This window comes from Giraffa tippelskirchi, chromosome 8, assembly GCF_054371585.1.
Source record: "Giraffa tippelskirchi isolate mGirTip1 chromosome 8, T2T-mGirTip1v1.2.pri, whole genome shotgun sequence".
Classification (NCBI taxonomy): Eukaryota; Metazoa; Chordata; class Mammalia; order Artiodactyla; family Giraffidae; genus Giraffa; species Giraffa tippelskirchi.
In genome coordinates, this window is record NC_137282.1 from 46,580,077 (window position 1) to 46,605,645 (window position 25,569).

The 25,569-nt window shown below is 34.4% G+C and overlaps 1 protein-coding gene across 3 annotated transcripts in view; it reads left to right on the forward strand.

Moving 5' to 3' along the window:
* Positions 1 to 24,112, forward strand: part of CDH18 (cadherin 18) — a 647,409-nt gene extending 623,297 nt beyond the window's left edge. For all 3 annotated transcript variants that reach the window (XM_081524342.1, XM_081524344.1, XM_081524343.1), the window contains 2 exons: positions 13,181 to 13,432; positions 23,353 to 24,112. In XM_081524342.1, coding sequence (XP_081380468.1) covers positions 13,181 to 13,432; positions 23,353 to 23,843 — 743 coding nt within the window. In that variant the 3' untranslated portion in view covers positions 23,844 to 24,112. The remainder of the gene's footprint in view (positions 1 to 13,180; positions 13,433 to 23,352) is intronic.
* The last annotated feature ends 1,457 nt before the right edge of the window (positions 24,113 to 25,569 follow it).

Here is a 25,569-nt window from a genome sequence, read left to right on the forward strand (position 1 = left end):
AAAAGATGTCTTCTTAAATGTCCCATCCTATGTATGTGAAAATTTTGTTATTTGGAGCAAATCTCTTTTTTTTTATTATTCATTGTGACATATGCTAAGAATATACTGGTAGAAAACATTAACCTGAAGCTAATATGCTGCTCAAGGGTGCGGATCTCTTATCAGAGAAAATGAGGTCCACTCACTTGGCTTTGGTTGATAGCCACGTATTTTTCATTTGTTTATTTTCTTTTACAGAGATGTAGATCTCTAGTAAAATTCTCTATCATTTCTTTTGTTTTATTTTTTCCTTCTATTTTCTTGAGCATATTGATCTTAATGATTTTAGAAACGTTGTCAGCTAACCCTACTTTCTCAATAAAGTGATAGTTTTTGTTTTTTATCAGGGAGACTGGAGAGACAGGACTGAGGTATTACGATCTGGCTTGTTAGTCCCTCGTCATTTTTAGCTGGGTTTCACACATAGTGTCTAGACCTAGAAGAATCTCAAATGGTAATAAATTTCTCCAGAGAGTTTGTCATTTTATCGGATGAGCAATTAGAGAGGGACCTTATTACAGGTGAACCACAGAGACATCATGGGTTCAATTCCTATCCACCACAATAAAGCAATTATAATAAAATGAGTCACATGATTTTTTTCAATGCATATAAAAGTGGTGTGTACATTTTACTTAATCTATTAAGTAAGAAATAATGTTATGTCTAAAAAAACACATAACTTAATTCAAAATATTTTATTGCTGAAAAACACTAACCATCATCTGAGTAATTAGGGAGTCATAATATTTTTGCAATAGTAACATCAAAGATCCCTGATCACAGATCACCATAACAAATATACTAATAATGAAAAAGTTTGAAATATTGTGAGAATTACCAAAATGTGACACAGAGACCAGAAATGAGCAAAGGCAGTTGGAAAAATGGTGCCAGTAGACTTGTGCAGTACAAGGTTTTCACAAAATTTCATCTTTTAAAACAAACACAGTGTCTGCAAAATACAGTAAAGCAAAGCAAGATTAAAGGGGCTATGCCTGTACATCAATCCAAGCAGGGTTGAACCAAGTCAAGGCTAATTTGCAGTTTTCTTTACATTCAGTCTGTCTCTGATTTATTCTCATCCCTAAGGCATGACCCTCTAGGGCTTTCAACTAAGAGTCTTTGTACACTGGGGCCATTCACCCTGGTTCCCTTCCTTAATCATTGTTTGTTCAACAAGAAGAGCTGGGAGGGGGGCAGTGATAAAAATAATAAACCTCTTCTTTCTGCTTTTCCATTTAGAGTTTTGAATCTCTACTAAACTTTCAATTTAAAATTTCAGTTTAACAAATGTCTTTAGGGAGAATCAGCCATGTTAAGACCCCTCAATTTCCAGTATGACTGTGGGCCCAGGAGACTTCTAAAAGTTCTATTTTCTATGTCACTAGCTTGGTATCCCTGGAGAAGGCAATGGCACCCCACTCCAGTACTCTTGCCTGGAAAATCCCATGGACGGAGGAGCCTGGTAGGCTACAGTCCATGAGGTCGCGAAGAGTCAGACACGACTGAGCGACTTCACTTTCACTTTTCCCTTTCATGAACTGGAGAAGGCAATGGCAACCCACTCCAGTATTCTTGCCTGGAGAATCCCAGGGACGGTGGAGCCTGGTGGGCTGCCGTCTGTGGGGTCGCACAGAGACGGACACGACTGAAGCGACTTAGCAGTAGCAGTAGCAGTAGCAGCTTGGTATCCCAGCCTCTTGTTAGCTCCTAGTATAATCAAATACATTGTAATCCGCAGTTCAACTCCACCCATTTTTGCCCTCTCCGGAAACTCATCCCTCTACTTATCTTGCCTCAGCAACCTTCTAAGGTCATTAAACAGAAATTTCCTTAAAGATTTCAGATTTTTCTCTTAGTTATTGGTTAGTCAAAAACTACTGTTTTATCCAGACTGTGTTTTATATCACAAGAACCATTTGGCTAGTTTCATTAAAGAGTTGGGATATAAACTGGGCTTGGAAGAAAGGACACAGCTCATTAACAATCTAATTATTATTAAGATGCTGGCAGCCTGGTTGTTCATGAATATTGTACAGATATTTGTTCTTAAAAATATAATTAAAACTGGTTCAAAATCCCATCCTATGTACTGAGAAAAACCAATAATCTCTGTGAAAATTCTGAGGATTATGAGAGTAGACCATACAACATTGTTACTCTTTGTGCCATTCACCAATTTAACCAGTTTTCTCCTATTTCTCTGGCTCTTGTTTTCCCTGTGTTACTCCCCTATGCCTGTTACATACTCAAAGCACAAAATTTTACCAAAGGTAGGGTAAACAGAGTGCAGGGAAAGAGAAGCCCAGCTTAGTAGATATCTGAAATGGATAACAGATGAAGGAAATTATAGCTTAAAAATTATGTCAAACACATATTAAAAAACAAAACAAAACAAAACAAGACAACTCTTTACCGGGATCACATGTACTGCTAAATAAAGTAAACCTCTGAATGGATCCTGAAAATCACCTCCGAGGCAGTGTTCCAAACAAAATTTAGGTACTGGCCCAATTGTACCCAATAAATCTTACTCTTTTGGAGCAATCCCTGGGAATCAGCTGGAAGGATCTCCCTCAGTGGATGATCACAGAACAGTGCAGGTGGAAGGACAGAGGCAAACACATATTGAAATGTGATAGAGAAAGCCAGGTTCTCTTGGGCAGTTGTTGCTTCCTTTTTACTAATTTTGTTTTCAGCAGTATCAGTGGAGTGAGTGTCTTTGCATACCTCCTCTCTGCTCCTTTGAGCCTTGTGGCATTTTGGTATGTCTCCTGGTTCCTATCGTCTACCGACCTCCAGTCACTTCCCCCTTTTTTTGTCAAAGTCTTGGGAGCGCTTTCTCCATCCATACTCAGAATCATAACTCTGGAAAAATTCAATGTCCCAAAGAGCAAGTTGGCCAGCACTTTAGTCACCCAACACTCAACACCCATTAGTGATGTCAACGCAGATTCATGTCTTTAAGTGACACCTGTGGTTGTTTGATACCCTGCACCTCCTTCTTTGTAGTACTTCCCACATGTGAGCTCTCCCCATTTAGATGATAAGCTCTGTTTGGGCAGGGATTTTTGTCTGACTTATTTGCTGCTGTTAATATATTCCTAACTGCAATGCAGGAGACCCGGGTTCGATCCCTGGGTCAGCAAGATCCCTTTGAGAAGGGAATGGCTACCCACTCCAGTGTTCTTGCCTGGAGACATTCTGTGGACAGAGGAAGGAGCCAAGTGGGTTACAGCTCATGGGGTCACAAAGAGTTGGACACAGCTGAGCAACATTCACTCACTCACTCACTCAACTGCTACCAGAGAGCCAGACACAGAGGATATTTTAGATTTAAAAAGGAAAAAAAATTGTTAAATTAAAAAAAGAAAAAGAAGGTGAAGGAAGCAACATAGAAGAATGTTTCAGAGCTCTGCTCAGGAAACAGGTTGCCTCAATTTTAAAACTGCTTCTTCTGCTGAATAATTATGTGTGAGGCCATAGCCATGTTCTTGGGCTGTGTGTCTCAGTTTCCTCTTTCATCAAATGGAGATATAGAGACAGTTATTCCTATTTCATTTTTATGAAGAGGAATCAAAATATAAAGAATTTGAGATCACGCACAAAATACTGCATGTTTTAAAGGGCACATTAAAAATAAAAATTAAATAAATACATGAAAATACCAATGAAATATCTGAAGGAACATGCGTGAAGGAGTATATGGGTTTAAGATCCAAAATTATGTATATAATCCCAGAGAAATTCCCTAACTTAAGAGATAAGAAATAATTTTACGAATTTCCAGACAATGAATTTAAATTGTAAACAGATTAAATGATGCTGAAGTACTCATTTGCAAAGTACTCATTACAAGCTAATAGTTCATGGACTTTCTTTTAGTAACATTTCAAAAAGAGAACTACAATCAAATACATCTCTTCCTATCTAAGATAATGCTCATGTGACAGTTAAGGAAGGGTATTTTAAAATGCTGAATGCCTCAGAAAATATAAAAACTATTTGTCAATCATAGTAAAATCCTATTGATAAAATATTTGCAACTACAACAGCCAAATGAACATAAGATAAAAATAAATTTCTGAAAAAGTAAAGACAGTATAAAACAAACAATATATGATTAAATATCGAATAGAAATGGTTTAAGTGCCACATACATTCACAAGGAAAAGTAATAATTTAATATGCTAGAAAATATAATACTTTTTAAGATATGTTTTTCAACAGACTTTGAGTATTTTCAGTAAGAATGTACTCATATATTGCATAGAGTTAAAAATATAGAAAAAAGCCTGAAATACACATACACACACACACTCAGCCTTATCCCCACCCCTGTTTACACTAGTGTGTCCAGCATGTTCTTCCCCAACCTCACAATGTATTACTATTCACCACCCTTCTTACTCTCTTTTTTAGAATGTTTTCTTCTAAAAGAAATTCTATAGTCAGCTCTTAAGTTAGCATTGTTTTTTTTTCCCCCTGCCATTCAGTCTTCAAGGTGCTGTCTGATGTGTTTGAGGCAGTGATATACGCTGTTCAGAATGCAAGACAATATTATAGACAGCTCCTGCTTTCAAAGGACTCTCCACCTACCTAGGAAAATAAAGATGATATGAAATGTAACTCACAGCTGAAGGCAGTGAAATGTGAGTTTCTTTAGAGAGATAATTGAAAGTCCTATCATTAAAAGAGGTGGAACATGGTTTGCCTTTACAGAATGGAGTCTTGTTCCCCTAGCTGGGGCGGATTAGAGAATACTTTTCAATGATATGGGGAATGAAGACAGCATAGAGATGACAGAATGTGACATTAGTCTTCAGAATTTAGCCAGAGAGATGACAAAGCAAAAACATGGGCATTTTAATTAGCTATTAAAAACACTGAACGTGAAACACTGTGCTGTATTTTGTGCCCCTCCGAGATAGACAAGATATTCCACCATTAATTCTTTAGTTGCTCTAGTACCAAATTGTGATAGATAGAAAAATTTTTATTAAACAAGAGTCTTCAATATTTATCTGGAAAGTGATGACCGATTAGCTATTAATAAAAAAAAAAACTTTGACTTGGAAAACAGCCAAGTGATGGATTTTTATTTTTTTGACAACATATACAGCAAAAGGTATAATGTAAATACATTTTTGATAATAACCTTATCTTTATCATTAACTAATATACTGGTAATAGCACAATTTTATTTAAAATGAAAAACAGGAGTTCAGATGATAATTTTTAAGTTAGAATTTAAAAGTTTTATCACCTTGAAACAACAATGAAAGCAGGATATGTTTTCGGATTAAAATGTAGTTTTTCCTACAACCATCTTCTCTTTAAATTGTGATAGGTAAACTTTTCTTTTTGACATCAAAAAAAAATCCACTGTATAATTTAAACTTCTTAACTAAATATCTATAGCGAATGAACCATAGCCATAATGTCTTAAAATCTACGAGTCTAGGCGTACCCCAGAGGTCTGAACATACGATGCTTTTGTTCATTCATCTTGTAGTAGCAAAGTGTAGCCTAATCCACCAATATAAAATCATCCTTAGTCTACAAGTCTTTTCTGCTTCATGATCTTTATATTGCCTCTGGGAGGACTAGGCTTTATTTGATGCAAGGAGATTTGCCAGACTAATTCCTAGGCTTAATTCCAATTATCAAGTGCATTTGTAAATGTTACAGATTTTAGTAGAGAAAGAGATCATTTTTAACTATGTGTATATTTGTATCTTTCTATTCAGTTTCCTAAATCACACTTCATGTGCCTTTTAGATTGAAAATTCTTAGCTTACTTTTTATTGATAATTTACTATCAAGAACATCTGTTACTCATATTTCTATCTAGGTTATCTCCTTTAGATATATGTTTCCCATTTCTGTAGCTGCTTCCATTCTTTAAAAATGAATGACTTCAAATAGCACATTCTTTGTAACATAATGAATAAACTGCAGTGAAAATGACTACTTTAAACCATGTTAAAGGGAAGATTCTCTAGACTGTCATTTTCAACTTGTTGCAGTATTTTGAAGACTTTTTCCCCTTGGTTTTAATACTTTTTATTGTTTCTTTATAATATTATTTCTAAAAGTAAAGGTTATATTATTTATAAATTTTATCACTTTTAGCAAAATACTTAATATTGTTTTCAGAAAACACTGTTTTTCCTTGTGGCCGTTTGGGTTTGATGAAGAATATCTAACTTTACATTGCATTGATTTTAAGATGTGATGTTTTCAAATTTGACTAGGAGCTGTGAAGAAAATATCTTTGGGGGCATTTTCTTTCAGATTTCACAGTCCACTGGTAGTGAAATGCAGTTATTTACTTTGATGCATATTGGAAACCATAAGAGATTTTATGTTTATTTTGCACTTCATCAGCGTTGTCAGATCCCAAGCAGTCAATATTCCCATCATTTATTTTGTCCTTCAAATGAGAACTCACAGCTGGTGTTGTAATATGCTTAATTTCTCTACAGATTATAACAATTTAAAATTCTGTTTTTATCCACAGGGCTTCAAGAGACCATTTAACGTTTCCTCCCATTCCTAAATAAAATAGCACATGCACAGTCTGTCCTCAGAATATAGTTGCAATGAGGCCTCAAACATCCTCTAATGGATGTGGGGGCAGCTGTGCCCCGAGTCACTACCATCAGTGATGAGGCTGACACATAAGACACATTGTTTTTGTTCAGCTATGAATTTTCTTTCTCCTCCTAGTCACGTCTCAGTCTTAATCCAGTCATACTTGACAGAATCACACTATCCTTCATAGGAAGGTAGAGACTCAAATCTTGACTAATGAGAAGGCAAACAGTCTGTAAGCCATCATGACTCTAAAATGGGAAAGGGTGACTTACAGAACATTTAATGAATCTTCTGCTCTAGATAGAAAAATATGCTTTTATTCTCTCTTTAGTGATTTTAACCTCTGTTGATTTTTTTTTACATATATATATATATATATATATATGAGGTTGTCAGCCCATACCTTATCACCCTCTTATATGCCTACTCACAATGTCAGCAAAAAAAAAAAGAAGAAAAACAAAACAAAAAACAGCTGACACATATTCTAAGCAATAAAAATATGACTGATTTTGCTATTCTGCACCACTTTGTTTCACTTTCGTGTTGTGAAAATGTAGGTTACACCCTTGCTTTAATTCCTTCCTTGCTCAGAATCCCAAAAATGCTACAGGAGTCATCAACTCTACTCTCTGCCTTAAGGCAGAGGAAACTTGAAACATAGAATCTTAAATAATTTTTAAACAGGATTATGTGTTCACTTTTTCAAGCTCTCTAAGAATTCATCTTAACAGTTTCCTTCAGTGTTTATAAATACCAAGTCCAAACATAATTTATTGTAGAATACTTGATTCATTCATTCCCTATGATAATTTAAAGGTATGTGATAAATATTGGCTACAGGGTTTCTGTTGCAGTTCATATTCCTTTTGGGGGGAGTGGATAAACTGCTGCTCTTATCTGTACTTCTACAATTTCTGCGGTTATATTATTGTGACATGCTCATGAATTATTTTAGATTCGGGTTTCTATTTTAAAAAGCTGCTGTTTTTCTTCTTTACCACCCTGTTCACCCAAGTTAACACTCATGCAAATTTATATGTGCTTTTCATCAGCAAATTTGCTGATATTCTACAAGATTCATATTTTTGTTTCATATGTGTTCACGTTCTTTTTAAAGTGAATAGTACAGAATCTTGTATACATAGATAGACATTATTAGTAGCAGTGAAGGGTTGAGCAGTTTTCAAATGTGGTTTTAATATTTTGATATTAATATGTTTAATAGATAGGAGCTTCTTTTCAGAAATAGATGTTTTCCCGCTGTGCATGGGGGACTGAGGCTCAAGAGAAAATGGCAAAATAAGCTTAAAATAGCTACCTTCATGGCATCTGATGAATTTTAATAAACTGATTACTCATCTCCGTTGAGAACATATTCAGTGTTACCCTCTATACTTGTTAGGGTCATACATGATGGTTGTAACTATTTAACAGCATTATTTGTGAATTTGAAAACAGAATCTTTAGACAGTGGATGGTTGTGTTTATCAGGGATTTAAAAGTTATCAAGAATGAGTGTGGCAGATGGTGAAAGGGGTGACATTCCAGGGTGCAAATAGGAACATAATGACATATTGGATCACAGTTTTGTGGTTTGGCAGAAACGCAGTGAGGCCAGGAGGGTGTTTACGAATTTAAATGAATGGGCAGAATCCAGAGTCTCAAAAACTGAGATTAGGGCAATTCTAGGATTAAAAGAATAGGAAGTCAGGAAACAGGAGATGAATAAGAATTAATCTTAAGCAGAGAGCATGAGGAGATCAAGATAGATTAGTTCATTTTGGTTTTAATTTCTTAATACATAACATAATAAGGAAACTATAACAGAAGACAATTTCCTGCCAAGTGTAGTTCAAATCATTATTTACCAAGTACTTGTTATGTGAAAGGGTATTTTGCAGGAAAGCAAAAGAACACTGTTTCCTGCATGGACTCTGATAATAGTTAAATTATGAATGGATCTTATTGCTCCTGGAAAACCAGATAAAAATGAAAATGAAATGAAGCCATGCATGTTTATCTCTCTGGTGGAAATTAAGGTTCTATCTCCTAGTGTTTTCTTCAGATTAAAAAAAATAAGAAGGAAATAAAGTTTAGTCCACTTAAAGAGATACATCTGAAGATCTCAAACTTTTCTGCTATTGTAATAGATTTGGAAATATCACTTTAATAGTCTGCTTGGCTATGCTTGAGATAAAGTTTATCTTTATGCCTGCATGATCAAATAAAGAATCAGTCGAAATGCATGGTCACCTAATAATTTAAGAGTTTTGAGGAACGCATGGTTTTAATACTTTCCAAGATAAAGGTAATTTTGGACTTTAATATAGGACATTTTTGCCCTTGGGAGTATTTTAAAAGCATGCCTCATTTTAACTTAAACTGTACTACAGTTTATGAAAGTAGCACAAAGATTGGAAACATTCAAGATCTTTCAAGATGTTGACCAAAGAAATAGTAGAGCACATACTACTGATTCAAGAAAATTATATCTGAATTTTAGAAACACTTTGTTATTTGTATTATACTATTGTATTCTGTAGCCTTCTGTCCCTGTAGAAATATAAAAGTTGGAGTTATTCCTATCCAACCTTATATTTTACTGTAAATATCTTTTGTGAAATGGAGAAGGAAATGGCAACCCACTCCAGTACTCTTGCCTGGAAAATTCCATGGACTGAAGACCCTGGTAGGCTACTGTCCATGGGGTCGCAAAGAGTCAGACATGACTGAGCAACTTCACCTTCTTGTGTGAAAGATCCTCCAAAATTATCAATTATGAAATCCTTGGACTTCTTATAGCTGCAAAGAATAAGTTATTATTATTATTGTTTTTAAAAGGACTTCAAGTTTCAATTCTTTCACAGTCATCACAATATTTATAAATATCTACTTGAGTCAACTATTATATATTTGCATGGCAGTCTCCCTGGTTCTTCCTATATGTGTGCACATCCTTTTCTGAACAAGAAATGGGATATATGACAAGACAGATAATGCACTGTCATCTATTTTGAAATATTAAAACACATTTAGGATTTTTTTCTACATTGCATTGAAATATAGTTGCTGGGAATGTCGGGAATATGTTGATTATATTCAGAAAGACAATAATTACTCAGAGAGCTTCTCAAAATTTTCTGGAAAATTTCCAAGACATTTTGGGCACCTAAACTCATACAAGACATTTAGAATTCTGACACTCTTTGTTTCGAAGATTCTTCATGTGACATATTTTTCTAAGTCTTTTAACACAGTAAAGGACTTCTAAATTGAGTTAAGATATAAGTTTTAAGATAGTAGATCCAAACTTATGGACAGTATTTTAATGTAATATTCCCAATGAAGAATTGCATAGAAATTCCACAGCTTTATTGAATACTTCTGAGACTGCTTCAGATCTATTGCTTCATTACTGCATTCAGATAGTGTATGTATTTGAAAACAAAAGATGTTACTCAAGTTCTCTCCCATACGATACCCATCAAAGTCTACATCTAATATGCATCTTTATTTTCTGTCTTCTTGTTAGTTTGAGTTCTTTGTGCTAGCTAGCTGTTCAAAATCTCCTTGAATCCTAATCCAGGGTTAGCTATATTAGCTTGGCTTCCAACCATTCTATTATCCTCTGTCTTCATCCAAATTCTTAAGAATTAGAATTAAGAACCAACCTTAAGTACACATTATTAGACATCAGCCTCTATCTGGCATTGAAAATTAACACTTCTTATTCAGATTTAACATCCTGGTATGCTTTTCATTTATTCAATTCATATTAATTTTTGTCTGCTTAAAAGTTATTCAAGACTATCTGTAATACTTTTTTTTTTTTAATTAATGGCTGCATCACGAGGCGTGTGGAATCTTAGCTCCCAAAGCAGGGATCAAACCTGTGCCTCTAACAGTGGAAGGACCAGGAGTCTCAACTACTAGACCACCAGGGAAGTCCCAATACTTAGGACTGGTTTATTTTTTTACATATTATATTTCAAGTTTAGAGGCATTGCTTGTCATGTAATATTGCAGTTTAAGTGAGATAAAGTTTGTTCTAATATATAAGTATATTTATATGTATGTAGATATATATGTATCTTTTTATCTCTTTCATTTTAGTTCAAAATTTGCTTGTTCAAGTTCAGTGAGCCTACTGCCAAGTACATTTTCTACATGTCGAGAGAGGAACACAATATCCCTTGTCAAGAGCTCATTATTCTGCTATGCTAAGCTTTTCTAGGTAGGAAGCTTTTGCTTTCTGAATCCTCTTTCTTTTCAAAAGCCAGACCTTCAGCTGGGAAAATGAAAGAATATTGTCATGTCTCCATGTCGGAGAGCTTTCTATTTGAGAACTTAAAGTGCCCTAGAAACATATTCTGGCTTTCTTCTCATTTCTCATCATGTTTCTGATTGTATTTCCAATAATTATCTTGATAAAGAACATGCGAGCAGATGAAGAATGTAAACTGGACACAAGCCTCGAGCCATAAAGGGGAGTCCCCGTCTACCCTTATATGTCCTCATGTCATTCCACACATTATGAGGTTTCTTGGGACCAGGGACCAGCGTCTTCCATCTTTTCTTCAGAGCACCGACTGTGAGATCCTCAAATATGTTTGTGTCTGTATCTGTTCATACCTTTTCCTTAGGAAAAGGAATTGTGAATAGAGGCAATTTTATAGTATTCACTATGCAATATCCTACACCTGATAGATGTGCTTAATAAAAGGTCTGGGTTTCTGAGAGTGTACCTGTGATGGTTTTACTCTTAAAAACACATATGATGTAATTTCTCCTCTTTTTTTCATCATTCTGAAACCTGCTTCAGAGTAGACAGTCAATACACTTTTCTTTAAATTTCTCATCTTCCAAGTAAGAAAATACTTGTAGTAACTTATTATTTATATTCTATAACACACCTTCAACAACTCAGATAGGTGTATATACTCATATAGATCTATATATAAATTTTATATATATAAATCATTCATCATTCATATGTTTTATTATATGTATTCCATTGAATATTTGAAATACTATCTGTCTTTTGGATTAGTTTGGCAATATACAATCAAAAATATATCTATAGGGTGTTATATCAAGATTACATAAGCATATTCATAAGTAATAGAATTCCAATTTTCAGAATAATAGAAATTAACATGAGAAAAATAATTCCAAGAGGTAATTATCTAACAATTTACTAACTTTTTAGTGAAAAATAATTAATTGACAGCTGTAGCCAAAGGTTGGATTCTCTGGGAAGCAGGCTCTGGACTGGAGCTTAGAGGACAGGATGCTTCTTACGGTGTGCCTTCATGATCAGCATTTGTGGACCACTGTGAGAGTGGAACAAAGGGCAGAGTGAGCAATTAAGCGACCATAAAATTCGAACATGTCTATGGCTGACCCCACGGGAAACCTGGAACTAAGCTTGCCCTTCAAGGTTTTCTGCATTTAGCAGAAGTGACTTGATCTTTATAACCTTGAATTAATGAGTCATTGATTATGTGCTGCTCCAGAAGGATGTGACCTTGGGCCAGGTAGCAATCTACAGTTCAGGTAACAAGTCACTCTATGCAGGAGTTCTGAATAGCACATGCAAGAGTGCACCTAAAGGATCTTTCAGCTAATAGACACAAAAGGAGAAATAACAATGTTAAAATAAGCATGTCCTAAGTGCATCCAAGGTCACCGATACCAACTGCAAGTGAACTGGTGAAGAAGCAGCAGTATGGCATCCTGGTTTTGAGCAAATTCTAGAATGTATTGGGGTGTAGCTTGATTATTGTCCTAGCTCTGTGATTTGGGGCAATTTACCCCATGGGACTCAGGTTATTCATTTTAAAAGTATTATTCCTAATAAAAATGAATTTCCCTAAAATGTAAGGAATTTGGCATCCTCTCCCTTTTATGGTTGTATGGATTGATCAAAAGCCATCATGCAGTTATTTACTATAGTATATGGCATTTTAAAAGCACATAAAAATGAAATTAACTATTTTATTCATCATTTACTTTCCCGTGGTGTTCCCACTATAGCAAAAGTTCTTCAAATCACAAGTGTAAAATAATGTATCAGTTTATCTGGTGTCTCCATAAATACATGATCTGTACCAATGGTTCTTAAACATTTTTGTTTATTAACCTCACTTGAACTTTGCTAAAAATGTAGGTATCTGTTTCTATCAGAGTCACCAGGTTTGGGGTAGAAACACTGGCTCACCCCACAGTTTGGTGTCCATGAATCCCTTTCAATCCTTTGGCTAAAACGTCCACACCCCAAATGCTTATTGCTTCTACCTCCTCTGTCATACACTATTTCCCCTCCCCTTTAGTCCAGGCCTTATTAATTTTTCACATAGTTTTCTCCATTTAATAACCAGTTTTAGTAACTGGTTCATAATCTCCCTTCACGTTCCTTTATCCATTTCATAAAAGAAAAAAAAAATACACATACCCATGTTATCCATTAAAGGAAATGTGACTCTTTAACGGCGGCTTTACTAAGTACATTTTGTTCTGCTTATGTCTGTCATAGATAACACAGCCAGCATTCTGACAAGGCGGAGGAGATTTAGTCGAACTATTCAGGATGTGTATTATCTCCCCATTATGATCTCTGATGGTGGAATCCCCTCTCTCAGCAGCAGCAGCACCCTCACCATCAGGGTTTGTGCATGCGAGAGAGATGGGCGCGTGCGGACCTGCCATGCCGAAGCCTTCCTGTCCTCGGCTGGTTTGAGCACAGGAGCCTTAATCGCTATTCTCCTGTGTGTTGTCATTCTCCTAGGTAAGTCACTCTAAACCCTAAGGGATGATGGCAGCTCTGAGTGTACCTTACAGTGGTCGTTCAAAAACAGAGACAGGAACATACAGAGACAGAGTCATTTGGACAAGACTTTAGAGCCAGGAATGCTTTCACTGCACTGATATTCTTTTAATTAGCTTTCCTGATACCATAGTTAATCTTGAATGTGATGAAAGAATTTATATGAGAGAAGAAAGAATAGGGTAAGAGAAATCTTTTTAGAGAGGATCTACTTTAGAAAGAATTGGTATTAAGTATTCTGAATCCCATGTTGAAAGGGCTTTTCCAATTTATTTCAAAGAACATAAGTGACATTATTTACAATGAATCTGACCACCAAATAAAAAGAATAAGTTTCCTCTAGAAACTTCTATCAGTCTAAAATATTAGTTGGTCATCAACCTCTGTTGAATTTTACAGGACTAAGTCTAAAATAATTTTTGGTCTCAGAGATATCAGATATTATTATTAAATTAAAACTAATGTATTTTAGTTTATTTCTTGCATTACATTTTATTTTAAAAGAAAATAAGTTCTCTAATTTTATGTTATCTTTGATAAGTCAAAATCTTATCAACTGCATTTGAAGCCAATATTACTATAAACTCTTTAGAATTACTATACAAAGCAAGACAGCAAATTCAGATTTTTTTATAAGAAAGGTAGATGTAAAGAATCTTTTGCTTTAGAGTTTAAATGGGTACATATATATGTTTCCAGTGTATCTTCACTCTCTAGCTTTCTCATAGCAGCCATATATTTTGCTCCATTCTCTGTTCTTATGTGCATATGTAAGCAAAACAAACAAAATACATACTTTGGTGAAACAGAGATATTCTTGCAAGGAATGTCCCTTGTTTTGTTCCTGGGTTGAAAGACAAATTACCTGTATAGAGGAGTGGAGATCAAGGTGACATGAGACTGAGTAGGGAGAATGTTTCGGCAGAGGTGAGGCAGGATGGGGTAAAATGAAAAAAAAAAAAAAAAAAAGGTGGGTTTTGTTTTAGGAGTGTAAGAAGTTTAAAGTAGGCGTGTCCCATCATAAAATTTGTATGCTTAAAAAAGACAGCTATGAATGAAGTGGATAACAGATCTCATGATGACAAGAGAGCAGGTAGGCAAACCAGTTAGGAATATGATGCATTTGTCTCACTCAGACACAGCATAATTTGGACCAGCACATTCCCTCATGGCTCAGCTGGTAAAGAATCTGCCTGCAATATGGGAGACCTGGGATCGATCCCTGGGTTGGGAAGATCCTTTCGAGGAAGAAGAGGCTACCCACTCCAGTATTCTGGCCTGGAGAATTCCATGGACTGTAGTCCATAGGGTTGCAAAAAGTTGGACAGAACTGAGTGACTTTCACTTTCACTCTCACTCAGAGTGGAAGTGAAGAAAGCTTGATAATATCAAGACGCTTTAGGGGAAATCAAAGGTGATATTGGGTAACAGGATGCAAATCACAGGATGAAAATATTTACCAAAATCTTCACTGAATGTTTATTGGAAGTACCTAAGATTCCATTTGAACCTTGCAATGTTAATTATTTCAGGTCAGTAAGCAAACTTTTAATATTTATGATATGGTGTTTTTTCTAGAAACAAGTATCCAAAGGCTAAGAGTATAATAGCCAAAAATTACAGAAAATAAACAAACAAACAAAAAAAAACAATCTTGGATAAACTAGATATGCAACTGAGTTAGAACAGTATCAAAGACTTTTCCTCTCTTGCTAAATGTGTACCCTGATCTTCCCAGAGCTGGGGGACACTAGAAATGCATTTTGTTGATGTCACCACAGCCAGAGACTATGAAGAGAGAAAAGATAGACCAGGACTGAGCTGTGATAAACTCCAGTGTGATCACCAAGTCAAGAAGGATGAAATACCAGAGAGAGCAAAGCAGAAATCACAGAAGAAGGAACAGAATTAGTAAGGGTGATGTCCTAAAATGAAAGAAAATAAGTGTATCAAGGAGGACAGAGCATTCAACCATGCAAAAACTGCCTAAAAGTTAAGTAAATTGAGCAACAAAAAGTGTCAATTGCACTTGGCAATTTGGAGCATGGAAGTTTGACTCTCCATTACAAGAGCTATCTCACTGTAGTATAGTCTTTTGTAGTAGAAGCATGGTGGTGAAGGCAACCAGGAAAATCAGAAGGTTTTTTTTCTTTTTTTTCCTTTTTTTTAATTTAATTTTTTTAAGTATAGTTGATATGAAATGTTGTGACTCAGTTATATGCATATATTCTTTTTTTCATGTTCTCTTCCATTATGATTTATCATAGGTTATTAGTTCCTGTGCTATACAGTAGGACCCTGTGCTTTATCCATCCTATATAGAATAGTTTATGTCTCCTAACCCAAAATTCTTCTTTCATCCTCTCCCCCAACTCCCTCTCTCTTGGTAATCACAAGTCTGTTCTCCATGTCTGTGAGTCCGTTTCTGTTTTGTAGATAGGGCCATTTGTGCCATATTTTATATTCCACATATAAGTGACATCATATGGTATTTTTTAAAAACAACAACCAAAAAAAAACCCAAAGAATAAACAGCTACAAGCATTGAATCCTCTAGATTTCCTAACTGAAACTACGAAGAATAGAACTCAGTGACTTTTTGTAAGTCAACTATGCTTCAATTAAAGAAGAAAAAAAAAAAAACACTCTGACATTAATATAAGTTCTTCCAAGTCCTTATTCTGAAAGATATTTCAGTTGGTGGAGGCCTGTTACCTTTGGTTTTTATTTTCATTTATCATCAGAAAATTATTTTGCACACTGAGTAAAACCTTTAAAACTGACATATCAGTATAAGGTACATTTAGGTATATTACATAATATAATATTCTTTACCAGCTGAGCCACAAGAGAAGCCCAAGAATACTGGAGTGGGTAGTCTATCCCTTCTCCAGCGTACCTTCCTGACCCAGGACTTGAACTGGGGTCTCCTACATTGCAGGAGGACTGGTTACCATCTGAGCTATCAGAGAAACCCCTATATTACATAAAACAACATTTTATTATTTCAGGAAACAATACATTCTTTTAATTGACTTCATGAAAATGTTTTTTTCCCCCTTTGAGGTAAATAAGAGAACATTTCTAAAAATTATGTTATACATCAGGGCTAATGAAACAAAGGTTACATTTGATATGTTTGCTCCTTCAATTTTTATTGAAAAATCAAATGTCTTTACACTATAGTTCAAAAGTTGCAGAATTTCTTAAGCTTGGGTTTAAACAATCATTATTTATAATGTAATTTATATTTTTCATGGCACAGTAAGGACATATATTGTTATTCAGAAAATATCTGGCCCACAAACTTTAAATGTAGACATTTGTAATTTTGAAATAGTGTTGGCTAATGTGTGAGTTCATCGGCTGCAAGAAAAATATCAACAACATCAGAGGTAGCAACGCTTTATTTTAGAACTTGTAATTCTGAATTTGCATTCAATTTCAACAGTTAAATAAATCATGAAGCTAATATTTTGATACTGAAATATGTTTCATTTAGTAGCTCTTTGTGAACATGACTGTGATTGTGGAAATTCAGCCCTAGTTTTGCCACTAATTAACTGTGTGATCTCAAAACCCACAAAGTCTCTTTGCTTCTAAGTCTATGAAAATGAAGTTTCAACTAGAATAACCTTACAGTCATTGGTAAAATTTTGTATTGCTTATTTATGTTTTATTATAGGTTAAATATTATTCAATATTTTGCAGTTTGGTCAGACTCCATCTATGTATACATTGATTACTGGAAAATGATGCTTGAAAACCAAAGGGCCTAACTTTAAGTGCCAAATGTGCACCTTGTGAGTTATGTTTTGTCAGGATTAACTTTTCAGATCCCTTTTAAGGAATGGATAGGAGAGAATTTACAGTGAGCCATCATGATGCAATCAGTTTGGTGCCAGGGGATGGGGTTCTTAGAATTCCCTTCCTCTCCTGGGCATCTGACATCTCTTTCCCAACCCACTCCATTACTTGTCAGAGGGTCCAGAACTGTGGGCAGAGCAAACCAGGGCAAGAGATCATTTAATTAGGATCTAAAACGGACTTCTTCCAGCTACCTTCATAGTCCACACATCACTATAATCAGCTAACTTAGGTGAATTCACCAAGTAGTTTGCTCCTATTTGGGGATGTAAATGTCCTCCTGTATGGGAATCAAGGTGGATGTGGTGAGAGGAGGATGAGGGGCTAGGAGAGGAAGTGAAATTGATGAGAAGATAAGTGCCAAACCGGTTTGCCATCAGAGTTATTTTGAATTACTTTATGGATTCCCCTGGGTGTGAAAAAGTAAGTTACAGTGAGAAGTGTCATTACCATTTATGGCTACAGAAGCTAATAAAAATAATCTCCCTGACTTGAGCCACTTCACCGTACCAAATTTAGTGCTAACATATGATGATATAAAAAAAAGAATCAAGTGATATTTAGGGGTAAAGATATCTGCTATGAAAAGTATTTGGGGGGTATGTTAGGAGTCAATACATAATTTATTCAAATATAAGTTGTATGTCAGTTAAGTTATGAAAATTCAAAGCCCCTTAGTACTTTGGGTACTGAAAAGATTATATGAGTAAGTAAATAGAGAAGAAAACAAAGAGAAAACTATTTCCACAAATTTGAATCTCTTTAAGAATAAAATAATGATACAGTAAATTCATTTTAATTTTCTTAAACGAAATGAATCATGTAGGTTTAAAATCCTGGTCACACTTAATGAGAAGAAAAGAAAAAGAAATACACTAACCAAGAATAAAATATTCATCAGAATAAAGACATCTAGAAATACTACAATTTATTCATTTTATTCCAGTTCATATAACTAAACTTCAAAATACCAGAAATCATTTATAATATAATTTTGAGCAGAGGACAAGCTCTGTATCTCTCTTTCTCTTTTTTAACAACTCCATGGCTCTATCATAGTATATTTTCTCAGATTAACCACTGAAAGAAGTGCTACCCTGTTATACATCTATAGTTTGATATACTGTGAGGGACTAATTCAAATATATTACTTGCCTGGCAGTTTTAAAATTGGGTTTAACTTTCAAGTATATATGTATGATTATTATCTTCTCTTTAAATACATTTGGCCTTGCGATTTTGGGGAAGCACTTTGTTTTTCAAAGTTTAAAAAATACTTTCAAGCAAAATTAGGTGTTTGGAATTTTTAGGAACAGTAAGCTGATTTTTAAAAGTATTTAAAAATTATTTTCCTAGTGAGACAATTACTATTCATGAAGACTCAATTAACCCATGTCACACTGTCACTCTCAGAAAAATCATTCTTTTGTTCATCCACATAAGCATTGTTTATGGAGTATCTGCTGTGTGCCATCTGCTCCAGAAACATCTACTAAACAAACATGAGTGTAAAGAAAGTCATTAGGAATGTACCTTCCACATTCTTCTCTGCATCCACATTCTTCTCTGAGTTGATTTAAATTTGCCATTGACTATTCCAGGTGGCGCTCGTGCTAAAGAACCCACCTGCCAATGCAGGAGACGTAAAGACTTGTGGGTTCGATCCCTGGGTGGGGAAGATCCCCTGGAGGAGGGCATGGCAACCCACTCCAGTATTCTTGCCTGGAGAATCCCATGGGAAGAGGAGTCTGGTGGGCTACAGTTCATAGGGTCTCACAGAGTTGGACATGACTGAAGCGGCTGAGCACGCACACATGACGGTTTCATGCTAATTAGTACGGTGTGGCTCAGACGGTAAAGAATCTTCCTGTAATGCAGGAGACCTGGGTTCGATCCCTGGGTGGGGAAGATCCCCTGGAGAAGGGGATGGCTACCTACAACAGTATTCTTGCCTGGAGAATTCCATGGACAGAGGAGCCTGGCGAGCTACAATACAGTTCATGGGGTCAACAAAGAGTCAGACAAGACTGAGCGACTCACACTTTCACTTTCAAAGGGATTGTATGTCCGTATTTGTCCTGATATAATTATAAGTGAAATCCCTTTCCACCTTTAAAAAGTGTTTCAAATTGTATGGCTAATTATATATTGATCTTTATAATAAATAGGTATGCAACAAATCTAGGAATCATTTGTCACTGGCAAGTAACTCTCTTTGCCTAGAAAGAAATAGCTGTAAAAGTGTACATTCAAAGTTAACTAGCATCTATATTTTGAATCAACCCATATAAGTCAGGGATAGCTTTTTAAGCAACTAGAAGCTATCATAACAATAAATCCAGCATTATCAAATATGTTTCATTAGGCAAATAGAATACTAGTATTAGTAAGGGATGTATATTACCTCCATACTTTAGTAATAGTATTGATCACATTCTGCCTGTTATACATCACATAAAGTCCCTTGACGTCCATTATCAACCATTTCAACATAAAGAAAAATAGCTTGATTTATTGAAAACACTAAGAAATTTTGTTATAATAAATTAGGCAGTGTGTAGAACGATCAATAGATATTTTAATCTAGAACAGCTCCTCAGTTAACTATAATGATGAGCAGAGATATATGATGGATGATAAATATAAACCTCTGGATAGAATGAAGTATGTTACTTGAGGATTCTGCTTGGGCTACTGAGTTTAAAAGCTATAGGCTGAATTTACACTAGAATAAATAGTGAGATATCAAATTCTTACTGATGGCATTCAGCATATAGAACAAGTCATGTGACTAGAAACATATTGTACTCTGTAACAGAGCATTTATGAAGCCGGGTCATGTGTAGAATCAGCATTTCATTTCCAGCCTTTTCTGTGATCACTCCCTTCCGAACACAGTGATCGAAGCTTTACCATGTCAACTCGAATCTCCCCATTGCATTTTCACATTACCCGGTCAGTATCCCTTTACTCCTCACATTTCCAGATGATTCCTTGACTCTCCGTAAAGATGTTTTGTCTTTTTTTTTTTTTTCTTCATTCCCATAGTCTTCCACCTGCCTCTTTGCAAAATTAGATTCCTCCCAGTATTGTGGCACTCTCTTTCCACATATGGTAGACCTCCCTCTCATAATTATCCTATCCACTTCTGGCTTGAATACCTATTCCTTTTCCTCTCCATATTTTCAAGACTTCAAAGCATGTACATACTATGATATATAGTTCAAATTTAGCAACACTTATCTAGTTTAGGGCTATCATAAAAAGGGGTTAAACTGTATGAAGATGAGCAAGGAAATAATAAAAAAATGAAGAATAGAAGTTGCTTTTTAGAGAGGAAGGGAGGTATAGAAGGGTTGTTTCTGGGGCGTCAGGTATGTTCTTTATCAGAGGATAGCTAACATGGTGTTTGCTTTATGATCATTTATTAAAGCTTACATATAATCAGGATTTCCAAATAAAATACAATATACATATATAAATAAATAGATAAATAGCAAAATACAGCATAGAAGTGTGAAATTTGATTAAAATTATAGATCTGTAGGTGTTTATGAATGTGTGCATATGTATGCATTTACATACCTTCAGATATATTGAACAAGACATACTTATGCTATGTATATGCACATATATGTATGTATATGTACGTAATAATATATATATAATATATTATAATATATAATAATATATTAATATAATATATATAATAATATATATAATATAATAATATTATATATAATATTATATAATATAATTAATATATATGTATATATGTATGTATATGTACGTAATAATATATATATAATATATTATAATATATAATAATATATAATATTAATATATATATAATATTAATATATATAATAATATATATAATATAATAATATTATATATAATATTATATAATATAATATATATGTATATATGTATATGTATATATGTATATATGTATATATGTATTAATATATATATAATATTAATATATATAATAATATATATAATATAATAATATTATATATAATATTATATAATATAATTAATATATATGTATATATGTATGTATATGTACGTAATAATATATATATAATATATTATAATATATAATAATATATTAATATAATATATATAATAATATATATAATATAATAATATTATATATAATATTATATAATATAATTAATATAATAATATATAATAATATAATATATAATATAATATATATATATATTTCCCTGATGGCTCAGACAGTAAAGAATCTGCCTTGAATGCAGGAGACCCAGATTTGATCCCTGGGTTAGAAAGATCCCCTGGAGAAGGGAATGACAACCCACTCCAATATTCTTGCCTATAGAATCCCGTGGACAGAGGAACCTGGCAAGCTACAGTCCATGGGGGTCACAGTCAGAAACAACTGGGTGCTTAACATTTTCACTTTCATACTTAAATTATAAGCAAAAATATGCCCCATGCATAATAGTGAGATAAATCCATATTATATATATATTTTTTTTTAATGTTTCCATAAAATATATCCACATTGCTTTGGACATAATTGATTATACATACATATATATGTATGTGTTTATGTACACACACTATTTAATATATGTTGTTTATATATACACATACACATACATTATACATGTATTTTTGTTGTTTCATCTCATGTTATACATACAGTATATTTTTGATGTTTTCATCCATCTCAAATTCACATTTAGTTGGGTGTCCTGAATTATTTGTTAAATCTAGTAATCCTACATTCCATTTGAATATACTTCTCTGATTATAATATTGTGATATTTAAAATAATAGTGAACCTAATAATTGTTATAATAAAATGTAGAATATCACCTAACCAAGAAGAAAACAGTCTGTAGAGATGAAGTAAAAGACATTGGGCCTAACGACAAAAAGTAGAAATGAGATAATTCTGTTTAGTAGTGGTTTAATACCATCCAATTTGAAAATAATGAAAGAATAACCAAAGTAAAATACCCAAGATGAATTTCTATCAATTTACCCAGTAGCTACAACATTACTGGTAATAAGAAACTATTCACTGTATTTGGAAAAATTTCCCTAAGACACACATCCAACAGGTCACTCAGTTCTATATTTTTACAATAATATTTTTTCATGTTCTATATTTTTAAAATACTAAAGTTGAATATGGCAATGGAAACATAATCACCTTTAGTGTGAAAAGTCATAAACTAGAGCCCAAGCTTTTCCACCCACCATTTGTATGATCTAAAGTTAGACAGTATTTACTCATGTAAGTTTTCCTGAGTCTCAGTTTCTTCATTTTAAAAATGAGGAAATCCCAGCTCTATTTTGAGCATTAAATAAAAATACTATGTAAAGAGCATTGTGTAAATGGAAATATTTCTACATGAGCATAAAAATAAATAACATATTTTGTAATCTGATAGTTAAATGCAATAATTAATGTCTGATGATACCATTCTAAAGGATAATGGACAAAAGAGATGAGCCATGTAAAATATTCCTGCTTTTATTTCTACACAGAATCAAAAAGAAAGAGTTAAAGATAGGGGCTCCTTCTTCCTGTTTTACAAAAACTTAAAATACCCTGCCTTTAGTGTATGCATCTTTAGATGAATTAATATCTATAGATTGACCCTCACACACACAATTATTTTTCCAGTCAGAATTTCATATTGCTTTTCCATAATCTATTCCCCTTAGTGTAAACAATGAGTGGTTAGACTTAATCACAAGTCAGGAATCCTGAAAGAATAGCCTGGCAAATGAGAATATCACGGCGTTCACCAGAAGATCAACAATTCCTATTGTTTTGTAGGGATAATCATTTTCTACATGCTTCCAGATATTAAAAATTCTTGTGGTGGTATTCAGAGAGTGCAGAGATCACCATGTAAGCACAAATGAAACATAGCTGATGAGAATGGTTGGAAATTGCTTATGCCCCATCTCTAAGAATGTTCTTTTTTCTAACTCTTCATCCTCTTTTTGTTTTTGCTTAGCGATTGTTGTACTTTTCATCACCCTGAGACGCAGCAAAAAAGAGCCTCTGATCATTTCAGAGGAGGACGTGCGGGAGAACGTGGTCACCTACGATGATGAGGGGGGTGGCGAGGAAGACACGGAGGCCTTTGACATCACCGCCTTGAGGAATCCATCTGCTGCTGAGGAGCTCAAGTACCGCAGAGATATCAGACCGGAAGTGAAGCTTACCCCCAGGCACCAGACATTGTCCGCCCTGGAAAGTATAGATGTTCAGGAATTTATTAAACAAAGACTGGTGGAAGCGGACCTAGACCCCAGCGTCCCTCCTTATGACTCTCTGCAGACTTACGCCTACGAGGGTCAGAGATCAGAAGCTGGGTCCTTCAGCTCCCTGGATTCAGCAACTACTCAATCAGATCAGGATTATCAGTACCTTGGAGACTGGGGACCCGAGTTTAAAAAATTAGCTGAACTCTATGGAGAAATAGAATCTGAAAGAACAACTTAGGGGGTCAACCTTGCAACCTTCTAGAATTTGCTTCCTGAGCAAATGGAGATGTAACCTCAGCAATGGCAAGGAAGAAGCTTGGAAACAGTACTTGGAATTGAACAAGCAGAGGACAGCTTCTGTAGAAACAAGTGCCCTTTTCATGACTGAAACTGGGTTATTTAAAGGGAAGAAAGTCAAAAAAAAAAAAAGAAAAAATCAGAGAAAAATCTATTGTTCCTTGTGTATATTTTCAATCGCTCAATAAAGTCTGTGTACTGTTTAATGAAGAATACCTGAATTAAGCCAAACAATGATATTTGCTTCAATATTTTGTGATTTCTTTTCAAAAGCAAAACTAAACAAAAAGTTTCCAAATCACTTATGACTCTGATTTCTAGGGGTGGTACACTGATAATCATGTGGTGGTGAAGGTAATCATGACCGTTTTCCACCTTTTTGGGTGGACTTGAGGTCCACACCCTATTATTGTGACACAGCTCATTAGCTTTGTCTTGAAATGACAGGAGGTATTTCCAACCTACCAGGCCACTCCATCATGGACTTGTATGTACCATTTTCCTTTGCCCTCCCCACTTGCTTTCTCCATATGGAATTGATGGAGCATGGGGATTTGCTGCTTGCACTATGATGTATGCAACTTCTGTGCACCAGTTGTGCACTGCTCTGAATCATGGAGACTCTGGTCTCTGTCCTGCCTGTCCCCCTTTAACAGGAGAACCCCCTTTTTTAAGTGGATAGAATGAATGTTTTAAGATATACTCAGACCATCTGATATGTCAGGGAAAGATTTTATTAAAAAAAAAAAAAAAGCAAACTGCAGACCTTATCCTGTACAAAACATTGAGGAACTCTATTCGTTTTCTTTTCCTTTTCCATTTGTTTTAGGACATTTACATCAACAATTCTGATCATTCTTGTACCTCAAATTGGTTGTCAAAAATTTGATAATTGGTTTATACTTGTGTAATTTGCTTATTTTTAACATGGCAGTCATAAAAAAAAAAGTGTACCTTACATGATAACTATGTAGTCTGAAAGATTATCCTCTAATTTACATAAACTTCATAGACTTTTGATTGACTTGCCTTTATTCCTCACAGAGGCTCAGACTTCCCCCACATCTTACTGTCTGATTAGCCTTTTATGTTTGGGACTTACAAAAAATATGTACGTCTAGTAGCAAAAAATTGGAGGTTCACACTTACTATTCTCAGACATGTCTCCTAATGTCACTGAATTTTAGGGTCCCAAACCAGAAGATAGAGATGGCAAAGACTTTCCTGCCTATCTTACAGTTTATATGAAGATCAATAAGCATCTATAAAAACGTTTTCCCAATTGCAAAGTAGTTTGTTATGTAAAGGCTGGCAGACACTGATTTTCTAATTCCATTGGTTCATAATTACATAGTTACATACTTTGTAAATGAAATAATGCATTATCATAAGAGAATTCAATGAAACTTTCAACAGTGAAGCAACTGATAACTGAATATATAAAAGTTTAATTCTTTTGATATTTTCCCCAAATAATCTGATCTTTTTTTCAGAATTTATTGTTTTTTTCCCCCTAAATTGCTTAGATAACAATTTGCTGTTGTTGATATTGGTTGTGAAATAAAAATTCATAACATAGTGAGCCTATCCTGCAAAATTGAATATATCTTGTATTTCAGATTAATTGGAATTTTGAAGCCCTCAAATTAAAATTTATTTCAAGGGCA